This window comes from Perissodus microlepis, chromosome 7, assembly GCF_051167445.1.
Source record: "Perissodus microlepis isolate ML-2025 ecotype Zambia chromosome 7, ASM5116744v1, whole genome shotgun sequence".
NCBI classification, from domain to species: domain Eukaryota; kingdom Metazoa; phylum Chordata; class Actinopteri; order Cichliformes; family Cichlidae; genus Perissodus; species Perissodus microlepis.
Genome location: NC_140467.1, coordinates 18867591 through 18881735, shown reverse-complemented (window position 1 = coordinate 18881735; position 14145 = coordinate 18867591). Strand labels below are relative to the sequence as shown.

Sequence of the window (14145 nt, the reverse complement as noted above, 5' to 3'; positions counted from 1 at the left end):
ATGACAATGGTTGTAACCTCCTCAATCATTGTGGTTCCTGTGTAGTGTTTGCTGTGGAGTCTATTGTGAAAAAAGGGGAAATAATAACACTTAATAGTCTGTCAGATGTGCCCGTCTGCTGTAAAGGAAACAAAAATAAATGTAACGAGATTTGAATATCTAACATTTGATGCTGACGCAGAGAGGATAGATCAAAGGGAAGAGAGAAGTGCCATAGGGGGGCAATCATAAACACATTTTCTCATTTTAATAAGTGAGGGAAATGGTTTCTAAACCGGCGCATACCATCACTCCCATGCGCTCGGAGTGTGAGAGGCAGGAGAGCAGTGAATTAAATCAAAACATAGCTAATGAGGGTTGGGTTTAAAATAGGTAGGTATAAAGAATTGATGACAAGCGGTATTATTATTTTGGATGTAAGATACATGAAATTTAAACATGTTGAAGAAATAAAAAAACAATTAAATACACAGTTTAAGTACACACACACACATATAAATATATATTTAGAAAAACCCAAATTTAGGCTTATTTTATGGTTTTGGCGATAAGTAATATTGTTATATTAAATGTTAACATTAAAGGTAAGTTTATCAGTATATTTGAATATTATTTGTCTTTGCTGGTCAATTTGATGGATTTTGAGTTTTTTTTTTAATATATATATATATATATATATATATATATATATATATATATACACACATATACATATATGTATATGTATATGTACATACGTACATACATACATGTGCATTGTGGACAACAATCATACTGCATTCCTGTTTTACCCAAACAAACCACCACTGAAAATACGTGTATTTGTTGGAATACACGTATTTTCTAAAGGTGAATTGTTGCATCACTGGATTAAAACTAGCTGCACAACATATTTATAAAATAAAATTATAATAAATATTTACACTCACTGAATGCAGACACTGTAAAAATACTCCGACAGCACTTGTATGAAATGATTCATAACACTGTAAACTGGGAAGATTTTTAATAATAGTTCACAAAAATACTACACAGTCGCTCCAATTACAAAATATTACGTGAACATCTTTAGACAGAATATGATCTCTATACATTAGTTATTCCATCTTTGTTACAACATATACAAGTAATGGGAAAAAGCTTACTCTTAGTGACTTTTAAAAACAAGCCAACAAAAAGCTGAAGCGTAGTGACCCTGTTTCTATAGCCGGAGAGTATTCCAGCTCGTCTTGTTCAAGTATATCGTGTTCATTAAAAAAAGAAAAAAGAATAAATAAAATAAACACAGCACTACAATAAGAGAGATATTGCACCATTTGATGGCATGTACCAAAAATGTAATATCATGGCAAATATCTTAATCATGCTTACAAGCACATTTGTAAATACACACTTATGAATGCCAAAATATGCACAAACAAAATAAAAACTAAACTGTGTTTCAAATACTTTTCATGCTTCAAGATATATAAATCTTATCACATATATGACTCGTCCTTTGATCCTGAGGTGTTAAGTGCAATGTGCATTATTTATGTTTCTATAAAAGAGGACTGAGAAGAGATTTACAACATTCAGGTGTTTTTATTGGCTGAAAGATGGTGTCTGATTGAAACAAGATGACGGTCAGATCATACTGTTCTTCTTTAGTACCTCCAAGTACTGTTGCGTTGCTCTGCTAACTGGGTCCAACTCCCTTCTGGGGGATCCCACAGGTGACATACGGGCGGAGGCAACATCCAGCTCTGCTGTGGCTGAGGACCAAAGACAGACCACAGTTACATCTACATGCAGGTTCTGGTTCATAAGAGACAATGCCACTGTGCTTTTGTCATCTCTCTAGTTTCACAGCGCTCACCATTGTTTAATTCCTTTGTTATGCTTCTATCCAACTCACTCTGCATCTGAAAAAAGAGAAAGCTGTAGTTAGAAAATAAATATGGTCTTAACATTAAGTATTAAGACATTTTAAGAAACAGCAGACACGTGAATAACATTTTGCACAATGATTCAATATTACAAACATTAAATAGTGGAAAAACACTGCAAGAAAGTCAGTACACGTAAATGAAACACAGCACAACATGCCAACCATGCAAACTGCACCTTCAGCCGCAGTTACACAGCTGATCCTCTAACATCGCAAAGCTGTTGGAGAGCAAACATTTTCCCCCTAACAAACAGTGGCTGCCATGGTGGCCACTAACTGTTGTCTGTGCCTGTGTGACTGGTGCTTTAAGTGCAGTGCTGTGTAATAATATTGATATCAATGATACAAAGAGTGAATTATAAATTTGAACAACTAATTTTTTTTAATTAAATGAAGCTTTTTGGCTACTTTTTTGTAGCCAAAAAGCCAAAAGCACACAAAACCTTTAAGGACTCGTATCCATACTTCGTATAAATTTAAAAAAAAAAAAAAAAGACTGATGTAGCTTCTGTGACGCCAACCACTGGATTCTCAACATGATTGTTTCTGTTGACATCCTTTTTGCCAAAAAACGAATGTGATGAGGAGGGAGGGAACTGAGAAACGGCACGCTATCGCCATCTTGTAGCCGTTAGATAGAATTTAAGGCACTTCTTAATTGGCTTAATTTTTCTGACCCAGAAGCTACATCTTTGTTTTATACTGACCAGGGTTGGATATATGCTGGTAATATTTATGCCTGTCCTACCTCCTCAGAATGCAAATACAATAGTTAGTGTGTTGTTGTGTCAGACAACAAATTGGCACATCTTATTGTGACTGATTATTCATTTGATCATGATCTTTATGATTCTTTGTATCTTAATCGGCTGTTTCTGTCCTTTATCACATGCTTGGAATAAGGCGCTGTATGATAAATACAGATCATTTGGTTTTCAAAGCAAAATATACTCATATAATATTATACGAGTATGAAACAAAGAGCCACATTATCTCTAATCTACTAAACAAATAAAGAGCAAAGAGAAAGTCCACTGAAAGCAAAGACGTTTAAGATGTCTGCTGGCATACTGACTTACTACAGTCACAGCTCACAGGTAAAATTAAACGATTTCTATGATTTTTTTTTTTTAGTAATTTTTTTCTTCACATTTTTGAAACCCCAACACATTTTTATATTTAACCATTAACCCTGGTAATATTTTTTGTTTTATTATTTTAATGCTATAAAAAATACTTACATTTGACATAACATAACATATTTTATATTAAGGTATTTATAAATACCTTAATTTTCCTTTACCTTTCCAAATAACCCTTAACTGGGTAAGGGACAGAGACATTCATGGAGAAATCTCAGCGGATTTGATTTTTTTTTTTTAAATCCATTTTCCCTGTGCTGATCCCAAACATTAATGTTTGCTGGGAAAAAGAACCATAGTAATCCCATGAGCAAGATAGAGGAAAACAGTAGCCAACTGGACTGAGCTAAACACATCTACACACCTTATTATGAGTCTGGTTGAAGAGAGGAGAGGTGAGAGACAGACTTTTGAGCTAGAAGCTAAAACAGTGAGAAATAAAAGAAGATTAGATGTAAAGTACTTTCATAGTAGCTAGAGACAGAAATTGTGCAAGAGGAGGAAAAGGACAGAAAGGAGGAGAAAAGAAAAAAATTAAAATAGCTTTAGATCTATAGGAATGTTTTCTCTCAATCTAAAATACTTGAGATAAAACACCTAAACAGCCAGATATGTTCTCTGCAGTTATGACAACATAACAACACACTAACATGGGAAAAAGGAACATTTCTGAATGCCGCTAGTTACAAAATAACACCATGGATGCCATGACTATGAAAATGAATTGGCTCAATATAGATAACTAGTCTACAGAAAAAAACAATTCCCTGCAATCGTCATGAGTGAGTGAGCGCGCAGATTAATGATTAATGCAGACCTTGGCTAAGTAGTCCTCCACCCTGCTGTTCTGTCCCTCAGCCACAGGGTTGAGGAGAGAGAATCCCAGACCAAGATTCCTGTTGAGGGGCCCAAGTGAGGCTCCATAGTTGGCTGGTGAAGCCAAAGAGCTAAAGTCAAGTGATGGCGCTCCAAGGCTGCCATTTGTGATCAGTGACCTGCTGCGCTCATTGAGCAACTTGGAATTGGCTTCTGCAAGCCGACTGTTGGCCCTGCGGATGGAAAACAACAAATTCAAACTCCCTGCCTGATCACACCAGCTGACTGCATCTACTGATTTAATGACATATTCAGCTTTAGACACAAGCACTGATTTTGAAAGTATCACATGGAACATCTGGTAAGATTTTCTGACCTCTCTAATTTAGCAGCCAGAGACTTGCGTAGGTGCAGTTCTTCTGTATATAGTTGGCGGTATCTCTCAAGCTCTGTGCGTGTGGACTCGCGTCGGTTAACGCTCTCCTGCTGGGAAGTGCGGGCCCGGCCCAATTCCCCCTCCAGCTCCCGGATTCGCTGCTCCAGCTGAGAGCGAAGGCTAGCTTCATTGGCAGCTTTAATCTGGTCGAGTGCTTCCTGTGATGCAGCCTGGGACTGGAACAAAAACATAAACAAATATTATAAATCAGATCTCTAGGCCATGTCTTTTTACTATTTTTAATTAAATATTGGATTAAATAATATATATTAAATAATAACTATATCATTCTTTATTTGCATAGAGTTTCACTTTTTATGGAAACTGGATACAATAGACAGGCATATAGTAATCACAGAAACCATGTACATATGTCATTCACACACCAGCTACATTATCATTATCACTCATTCTAATTGTATTATGCTCATTTTTAAAATGTATTTATTTTAGGTTTTTTGTATTTGTGTTCCCGTTGTGCATGCTGTAGCTTGGTACCTGGAGGAACAGGTTAACCTGCTCCAGCTTCTGTTGTACTTCTTGCCGAGCCCTTTCCTCTGCATCGCGCCGGTACTGCTCCACGTGGCTCTGCTCAACCTGAGCAGTCTCCATTCGGCGTCTTAGGTCCAGTACCTCTTCCTCCAACTGCCTCTTACTCCTCTCAAGCAAATCATTACTGTGGCTCATGCTCTTCAAGGAAGTCACCTGATCCTTGAGCTCCTCGTTCACCTTCTCTAGCTGTCTGCGAAGAGATGCTTCCTTCTCCAACTGCACCTGCAAATCGTCCACCTGAGGACAAAGGGAATGCTTGAGGCCAATGTTTGACAGCTGATGTATAAAGCTACATGTAGGAGACTGACGCTAGAGCCATAGCACATTCTGTAAGATATTGGGTAATACTGGAAAGGTTTAAATCTGCTGTGTCAGATGGACAAACCCTGTCTTTCATTCGCCCAAAGTGCCCCTCAGTGTGTCTGCCTAGATCCATCCGCATGCTGCTCATAGGAGAGCCAAACTCAGCACCACCAGCGTCTTGATCTCGCACTCTCTTTTTTGCAGTCTTCAATAAGGTTCGCAGCCTTAAATCCATAAACACAAAGTCAATTTCACATAGAGAAATAAAGACAAAGCATTTATCAAAACAAACCAATCCAATGATCTGACCTAAAACTGAAAATGACTACAAACATCAATTAAAGCATAAACTTCATTAGTAAGTCATTTAAGTTGTGATTTTCTTTTTTTAAATCAGGCCAGTTATCATACAACAAATTTAAGGTAACTGTATCCCACAAAAAACAGAGATGTTTAAAACAAACTCAAATACAAATCATAAATCATCAGTTAAAGAGAAGGTCTTGTTATAAACAAACATTTTGTCTGGGAATTAAAAAAAAAAGCACATCCTTACTCCGGATACAGACACTGGTGCACCACAGTCACAAAACCAAGGAAAGGCTGCAATCTACTGGATCCTAGGTGTACCTAAACAGCACAATAAGGCACTGCCAAAGGTAAGGAGGGCACGAGGAGAAAGTTAGGGGTCACCTGTACATTTCTTTTTGAAGCTCCGTGTTTCTCTTTATCTCCTGATCCAGACGAGTATCGACAGCTTTCTTCTGCTCTGCTATTTTCTTGGCTTTCTTCTTTTCGATCTCCATCTGCAACACAAACAACAGCCAGATAACTCACGAGTCCTAGATCTCAGTTTTCATAACATTAGGCTGTGTACAGAGGTGTGAGCTTGCTGACCTGGCTGCTCAGTTCTCCTTTTTCCTTTTCAAGTTCTGCCAATCGTACTCCCAACTTAGAGCGGCCCTTTAGCTCCTCCTCCCACAAGGCCCGAGAGTCCTGGGCTGTGTGAGAGAGCAAGCTCTGCTTCTGGACCTGAAGAAATAAAAAAGACAAAAAAAAATATATCTATTAAACAGGAAATTTGTAGATGGGAGCTCCTGTACGTACGTACGTACATAAAGGCTTTAAAAGAGGACTAGAGTAAGAAATTGAAAGCAACTGTTTTAATAGTGAGGAAACAGAATATGCCACCAACCTCTCTATTCAGTTGGTCTTCCAAGGTCATCTTACTGCTTTGGAGGTTCGTAACCATGTCCTCCAAGTGACTTCGAACCTACAGAAATGAGAAAAGCTTCTTAAATGGACACTAACGATGGATTTTGTTTTTTTGGTGATGCTGTTACACTTTTCTTCATTATTTTGGAAAGGAGAAAACTAAAGGAAGTAACATGCACCATGCAACCCAAGAATACACAGAGTGGAAAACCCCACACACCAAGATCAGAGTAAAGTGAGAACATTTTGCATTAGCATTTGTTTTTCAGACAACAAGAAGAACTCAACAAAACCAAAGATATTTCTTCTCTATTTGCTTATTTTTGGATTCCTGGTGTCGCAGGAATCCTCATTAAGCACCAAAAAACTTCATCCAAATACAGTCTGATTTCATTACTTATATTATTTTGGAAACTATAAAATGTAATCCCACACAGGAAAAGCTAAGTCTACATCCACAATACCAACCCCTCCTCCAGGTGAGCAGCCAGATAGCTGGAAAAAGATTGCAAACCTTAAAATACAATAATGATCCACTGCAAAAACTAGTAGATATGGCAAATTATGAACACCCTGTGTGTGTCAGGACTTTGACTACTCACCGCGGCAGCTTCCTGAGCTCCTTTCTGCAGTGCATCAATTTTGTTGGACAGTTGCTTCGCAGCAGCTTCTAGTCTGGCATTCTCAATCTCCAGCCTGACATGACATAAAAGATATGGCTGAAGATGCTTCTATCAGATAAATATATATTATAATTTAATTCTATTTATGTGTGATAAGGTTGGCTTGTTCTATAATACCAACTATGTTATATTTAATGTTTGTATATGTGGCATCTACTGAAAACTCAAATGTATATCTGGATAACATGTGTTGGTAGGTACCTCTGCACAGCATCCTCCAGCTGTTTGATCGTGGTGTCAGAAGCAGCTGAGGTAGACAGCGCCTCCTGGAGTTTCTGAGCAGCAGTGGAGAATTCCTTTTCCCTTTCTTCCAAACTGCTCTTCAGGCTGTTAATACGTCTCTCTGCCTGTACATACTCATCCTCACTTTCCTCCAGCTGCATGACAGAAACCGCATCCACAACATCAGCATCACCACATCATTGCCCTATACCCTAAAAATATAGATAATAAACCATCTAATTTAAGTCAAAGTTGAGTTGGCCTCATTTCCCACTAATACCTTTCCTTTGAGTCTGTCCAGGTCTTTGAGCAGCCGAGTCTTCTCTTCCTCCAGGTCATTGCGATAGCGCGTGTTGACCTCCAGAGAGGCTTCGCTCATTGACAACTTTTTGAGTGAGTCGGCGAGTTCCTGCTGCAGCTGCCTCAGACTAGTCTGTGCACGCAGAATTCAGAGAAAGGGAGGTTTTGAAGGGATGCTTTAATTGATATGTGGAAGAAAGGCTAAAAGTGGTTCTGGAGAAGCAGTAAGGTAATCTTTCTTATTCTCAATCTTACCTCTCTTTCATTCTTGTCTTCCTCCAACTTGTAGACCTGATCGCGGAGATCCACCGCCTTACTGGCGAGCTCCTTATTTCTGTCCTCCAGTAACTGTACCCTCTCTTCACAGTCAGAGCGCAGCTTGGACAAAATGTCACTGAAGCGCTCTTGGGCATCTGTCACAGCACGCTCCTTTGCAGCACCTTTGTTTTGGGCCTCTTCTAGCTGTTGTCTTAGTAACATGGCTTCGCTCTGCGCTTGAACTAGCCGCTCTTGTGTAGCCTCTTGACGTGCTTTCTTACAGCTGACCTCCTCCCTGTGAGTCTGCAGAGCCTTTTCTAGCTCTTTGACACGAGTGACTGCCTGGTCCTTTTCCCGCTGTAGCACTTCCAGCAGTACGCCCTTCTCCGTCAGCTGCATGGTGGTACGATGAACTTCATTTTCCATGCTGTTTGCGTGGGACTCTGCCGTGGCCAACTTCTGGGACAGGCTACTGACTTCCTCACGCTGACTGGCTGATTCACCTTTAGGAATAAATGCAAGAGACAAATTCAAAATACCTAGTGAGCGAATCCTCTAACTGGTGTAGATTAATTGAAACAGCTGTCTCTAAATAAAACCTGACATATTCATATTCTGCTATTGCAAACGGGTGTGCCATAAGAGTGGTTCACATGGTTCTAGGAACAGAATGAGTCTGACAGAAAGCATAAAATACTTGCCTCGTTGACTAAGTGTGTGTTTTTAAAAAAAATCTGATTTATAAAATTCTGTTGCTTGGTGATATTGATGGGCCAACTAACCAGTGAATCTGTCTTTGAGACGCTGAAGTTCCTCTTTCTCCCGGAGCAGAGCCTTCTCAGTTTCTGACTTAGATGCGAGACAAAGCTCGGCATCCTTTACAGCTGCAGCCAGACGAGCACGACTCAATTCAACCTCCTCCTCCAGTTTTTCGCGAATCTGACGTTCGTTTTCCAGACGGGACGTTGTTATTGCCAGTTCAGATTTAAGGGTTGTAACCTGGTTTTTGCAGTTGAACACAACTTGGGCCATGGTTTCATTGTTAAGCTGGGATTCCCGTCGTACCTCTTCAAGCTCTTCTTTCAGTATCTCCCTCGCCTCTATAAGGTGGCTCTCGTTCAGACTGCTTTGAGTCTGCAAACGCTCAAAGTCTGTCCTCAGGAGGGTGAGCTGCTCCTGTAAGGAAGCGGTCTGCTGCAGTAACTCTCGCTCCCTGTCACTGGCTTCAGTGAGCTGAGATAAGACCTGTGGACGTCAGGATTTCCAAATGTATTAAACATTGAAAATTTTTTTAAATCCTTAAGACATTTAAACTAAATTTTCAAAACCTAAATGCAACAAAAAAAAGTTCTAAAATGATGATTACTTCACTGCTTTTGATCATGTTTCTTTTGTTTTCCTCCTCTATCTCTTGGTTCTTCCTCAGATGGCTGCTCAGAAGATTCTCCTGAAGGGTGCGTGCACTGCGCTCCTGAGCCAGCAGTCTCTGCGTCTCATTGTGGGCCTGTTCAAGCTAGACAGATGACGTGTCAGACAATAAATTAATACACCAATAATGTAAAATACTGAAAGTCATTATTACATCAACATTAATTAAAAAAAATGTTATTAATTAGTATTAAAAATAATACCAAGCCAATTACATAATCATGTGAAAATAAAAGTAGATCTGAAACAAAACTAAAACAAAAGAAATACTAAGAACTACTGCTCACAATTTACCACCTAAATAAATAATAATATGGTGCAATATGTCATGTGTTGTTTTTTAATTAGATATTTAATACTAATTTTAAAACCTGGTAAGGACAAATTCATGTTTGCTATATCCTGATATGTCAAACCTGAAACAGTGTGTACTTTTTTTTTTTCACATGATTGAATTATGGCTTAAACAGTTAATACAATGACAACGGTAGTAAATACAATACAGTAATTATAATAAAATAAAAAACACATTTTCACAGTTTTACTTTCACACCAAAAAAAGGAATTTAAGAAATGTACCTGTTTCATGTTGTTAACGAGTCTTTTAATCTCTAGCTCGAGGTTCATGTGCACCTTCTGCATTTCCTGAATTTCTTTCTGATGTTCCTCATCCATCCTCCTCATCTTATCGGCAGCGGTACTGTACTTCATGGTGGTGTGGCGGTGATTCTCCTGTTCTTGTTTCAGCTGAAATCTGCACAATGTGTCAGTCATAAAGTTCAAGTCAGTATTATCAAAATAAACAGTAAGAACATTAAAAAGATCGACAAAGCTGTTCATGTTGTTCTATGGTCAAGACTACCTGCTGAAGTTCACCCTTAGCATGTAGTATACAATCTGATCCTGGCTTTGAACCCCGCCTGCCTTGTGTGCCTTATACATTTCAATTGTGGTACAATATTGCCTCAACACCAGTTTTTTTTTGTTTTTGTTTTGTTATTGTGCGTGTTTGTTTGTTTGTTTTACTTTACATTGGACGTTTATGAAAGTTTATTAAAATGCTTCTTTACATGCCAATGAAGGTGATTTATATTTTTCAGTAGGTGATTATCTGGATGGAAAAAAGTGTGTGTGTGGGGGGGGTTTGTTTCCCTGTCAGCAACCCCATGAGCTGAGATGGCACTGACTAGGACTGGGTATCCTTACTGATTTCTAGAATGGATTCGATTCTGATTCACAAGGTCCCGATTCAGTCCACGATTCGATTCAACTTTGCCTCAGACAGTCTTATCAGAAGTCATTTAAGTAAATTAATTAATTTAAAAAAAAAACAACTGCGGCTGACAGCGCTGTAAACAACAGTAGACTGGTGGGTAAAAAGCAAGCGAATAATGCAGAAAACAAAAATTTGAGATGGTAAACTGTTCTTAAATTACACAGAGAGAGAAAGAGCTGTGCCAAAACAGCAAAAGTAAGAGGGAACTGATGACGATGTTTACGTGAAGCGAAATGTGAAGCGTAGTTTTAATCTTCTTTTGCTGCTGGTTCAGTGAATTTTAGTCGGAGAGCGACAAAACCTGCAGCATCAGAATCTGTCAGATGTCGGCGTCCAGCACCGACGGCATGTCTGTGTACGGGGCGTCCCGTCAGGTGAGAAAGCTGACATCTCACTGGTTTTGATGCGTTGGGTGCGCGCTTTGTATCTTTTTGCAGATTCTGTTTACCTGTTCTAATTTACTGCTTCAGCTGTTTGGTGGTTGTTGACATAGTTTTGTGAGGTTTAACCTGAGAGTCTGAGTGTTGGAGAAAATACATTTATATTTAAAAAAGATTCAGATTTAATGAATTGATATCGCGTTATTTAAGCTAAAATCGATTTTAAATCAGAAAATCGATTATCAAAACCCACCCCTAGCACTGACCAATTAATTGAGTCTAAATTTATTCTGAAAAGCTAAAAGGGGCAAAACAGTAGATAGGAAGCTGTAAAGCAATGGCTACAGAGTGCTCCAGTTTTTTGAAAATAAATAAAATAAATGGACTTATTTATTACTTGAGATTTGTAACTTCAGTCTGTAATTCCAACTGCACCCGCTCCATGGCAGACTTGGCATCTTTAATGTCCTCCAAAGAGCTCTTCAAGTCTCGTCTCTCAGTTTCCAGCAGGACCACTTTATCAGTCAAGTACTTATGCCGATCCTTTCCCTTCTTGATGGAGCGCTCATATTCATGGAAAATGTTCTGCAGCTTCACTACACATGTTGAGTCTGTGACACACAGCAGATGGAGGCTGGATGGGAGTTTCATTATGTTCAGGGCACACAGAAGGTCTTGCTTTCAAAGGTAGGTTACATATAAACAACTTGTGTCACAAACTCCTAAAAAGCAAGACTTATTAGTTAACTTATGTGTGGAAAAAGGTGAATCAGTACCCAAAGTTGCTGAGTCCAGTTTCTTAATGAGGAGGGAGGCGTGACTGTAGCCTGTAGCGGGTGAATCAGCATCATCTGTGGCTGTGTCTGAGGACTGAGTGAGTTCATCAAAATCTTCTGCCATTCCCACCTCTTCACGGTCCTGAATATCAAAACAATAAGTAACATTAACATTACTCATTTTCTGTTCACTGTGTTCAAACTTTCATTTCAAGGTATGAACTGGTGTCTTACCTTATCATTCTTTGGTCCACTGGCTGCCAAACTGAGCGAAGCAACGCAAAGAAGAAGAAAATCATGTCATTCAGAAAAATAATGTGGATGTTCCTTAATTCTGAGACAAGTTATTGGAAGTGTATTTGGTATAATGCAGTATACGATCCAGTTATAGGAAGGTAGCAGTTAGTTTAAAGAGTGAAAAGAATAAAGAACAAATGCATGCTAATCATCAGCAAGATCCAACATTGTAAAGCTTTGCTCAGACTTAAGGCAAAATGTTTGTCACCTGTGTTTTTTTTATTCAAGCAAATTTTACCACTTCAGTGATACAAAATTATCTGGGTTTATTTCTAACAAATCATTAATGCTCAAACATGATCTTATAACGTGTCAATAATAAAGTGCCTCTCCTTTTTATTTTTATGTTTCTTGTATAAAATGTACAAATATACAAGGTTTATTATATTAAGTAGTGCAAGTTTTACAAAAACTATCCAAAGAATCTTCAGTTTCTGCACCTAGACTGAATATTTGACATATCACACCTATTCAATACTTTCCTCTGGCTATATACAGATTTGTCCTGCGTGTATAATTTATTTTGCGTTCAGTCTGAACATACCTTACGGGTTAGTGACAGAGAGGTAGAACTGATACATATGAGGGCATACTGTATATATACCTTCCTTCATCATCCGACACTTCACTTAAAGTGCCATCGTCAAACACACAGAGAGGACCTCCATTAATATGTGTGTTGGTCTGAGGGGCTCTGCTGCCCCGGGCCCCTCGGACCAACTCTGACTGTAAAGTCTCCACTAGAGCTTGCTTCTCTTGTTTGTTGCTAATGCAGGTTAGCTGGACTGGGAGATGCAATTGCACTGGAGCCCTGTTGGTGCTACAGAGAGCAATAAATCTGATAATCAGCGACATGTGGCTTTTTAAATGCAACAATGTATCAATTTTTAATGGAAAAGAAAAGAAAAAAAAACTTTGAGACATCACAAAACAAAAACAACTTAAAACTGGACTCTCTCTGTTAAAAGAAAAAAAAAATATCAAAAGCCCAACATCTGATTAGAGGATTGTGCACGTGTTGCTTTGAAATAAAGGGAGCAATCGTTAACATCTACTGACGATAACTGTGAATCTACAAAGCAAAACTGCACATACCTCATGGTGGCCTCGGGCTGCTGCTCCTGGTCAAGTGCTTCAGCTTGATTTGACATGCATCCTAAGCTGGTCTCAGGTTTCCCCATACCAGTTTCCTCCAATGCTATTCCACTAGTAACCTGGGAAGTACTTGATTTTTGTACCTCAACCTCGATTTCTGTTCTCCCTTCTCCAATCTGAGGAAAAAAAGTAAATATTTGATAGCTGGCCTTTAGACATTTACTCTAACTGTAACAGGTTTGGTCCAGCCTTTTAAGATGCATTTTGGAGTTGGTACTTGTTCACTTTGTCATACATAATTTAGTGCCACCCTTCCCTTTGGAGACCTAACACCTTTAACGTAATTACAAGGACATATTTTCCATGCACTGCAATGCTTGGAAACTAAAATGAGAAAATGTCATCAACTTTAAATAAAGAGTTAAATTTCGTATCAGTTTCCACAGAAAAACAGCAAATAACTCAAAAGGCTGACCAAAATACAATCCTCATACCTCTTAATAAGGACAAGCACAAAGAAAAACTGAAGCATTGCATGCATAAAAAGACAATAAACACATTTATATCATCACTATGGTGATTCTTTTTAGAGCCAAGAAAGCCTCTATTTATTCAAACCTCATACAAAACCTAAAAACAGAGAATTCATACAACACCGATGTGACAATACATGCAAAACTCATGCACAGCAGAAAGCTAGACATGACAAAAGAAAACACAAGACTGCCCTTTGTGTAATGTCAAAGTGCAATCAAGAAGGACAATCGACAAAATGGTACCAGATGGGTGGGTGTACTGAAAATGAATTTCAAACAAATCTTCAATTCTACCTTTTTTAACGTGTGTTAAAGACACAAATACTCATTGAGAAACATGCAACCTCACTTCTACTTGAAATGAGATCTACAGACAACATATATGACATGGAAAATCTTACAGGCCCCCACCAAACACATACGCACACACACCTATGATGAACGGCCACTTTGAGCCCTTGGAAACAGGTGAGTAAAAGAAGGAAATGAAGTATATGAAT

General features: G+C 38.6%; 1 protein-coding gene across 11 annotated transcripts in view; it reads right to left on the bottom strand.

The window, feature by feature from the left end:
* Positions 1–989: 989 nt before the first annotated feature.
* The window catches only part of LOC146382950 (alanine and arginine rich domain containing protein), a 29017-nt gene continuing 15861 nt past the window's right edge, over positions 990–14145 (bottom strand). For 8 of the 11 annotated variants that reach the window (XM_084933988.1, XM_084933996.1, XM_084933993.1 and 5 more), the window contains 22 exons: positions 13110–13285; positions 12619–12834; positions 11952–11982; positions 11718–11859; positions 11339–11552; positions 9865–10039; positions 9224–9370; positions 8640–9102; positions 7855–8360; positions 7580–7732; positions 7279–7454; positions 6997–7090; positions 6863–6889; positions 6375–6452; positions 6077–6211; positions 5873–5985; positions 5262–5403; positions 4823–5113; positions 4265–4500; positions 3890–4121; positions 1859–1904; positions 990–1754 (listed from right to left, as the gene is read on the bottom strand). In XM_084933988.1, coding sequence (XP_084790114.1) covers positions 1627–1754; positions 1859–1904; positions 3890–4121; positions 4265–4500; positions 4823–5113; positions 5262–5403; positions 5873–5985; positions 6077–6211; positions 6375–6452; positions 6863–6889; positions 6997–7090; positions 7279–7454; positions 7580–7732; positions 7855–8360; positions 8640–9102; positions 9224–9370; positions 9865–10039; positions 11339–11552; positions 11718–11859; positions 11952–11982; positions 12619–12834; positions 13110–13285 — 3921 coding nt within the window. In that variant the 3' untranslated portion in view covers positions 990–1626. Of the gene's footprint in view, positions 1755–1858; positions 1905–3436; positions 3495–3889; positions 4122–4264; positions 4501–4822; positions 5114–5261; positions 5404–5872; positions 5986–6076; positions 6212–6374; positions 6453–6862; positions 6890–6996; positions 7091–7278; positions 7455–7579; positions 7733–7854; positions 8361–8639; positions 9103–9223; positions 9371–9864; positions 10040–11338; positions 11553–11717; positions 11860–11951; positions 11983–12618; positions 12835–13109; positions 13286–14145 lie in introns of all 11 variants that reach the window. The other 3 variants (XR_014800703.1, XM_084933991.1, XM_084933995.1) reach the window with 3 other exon arrangements.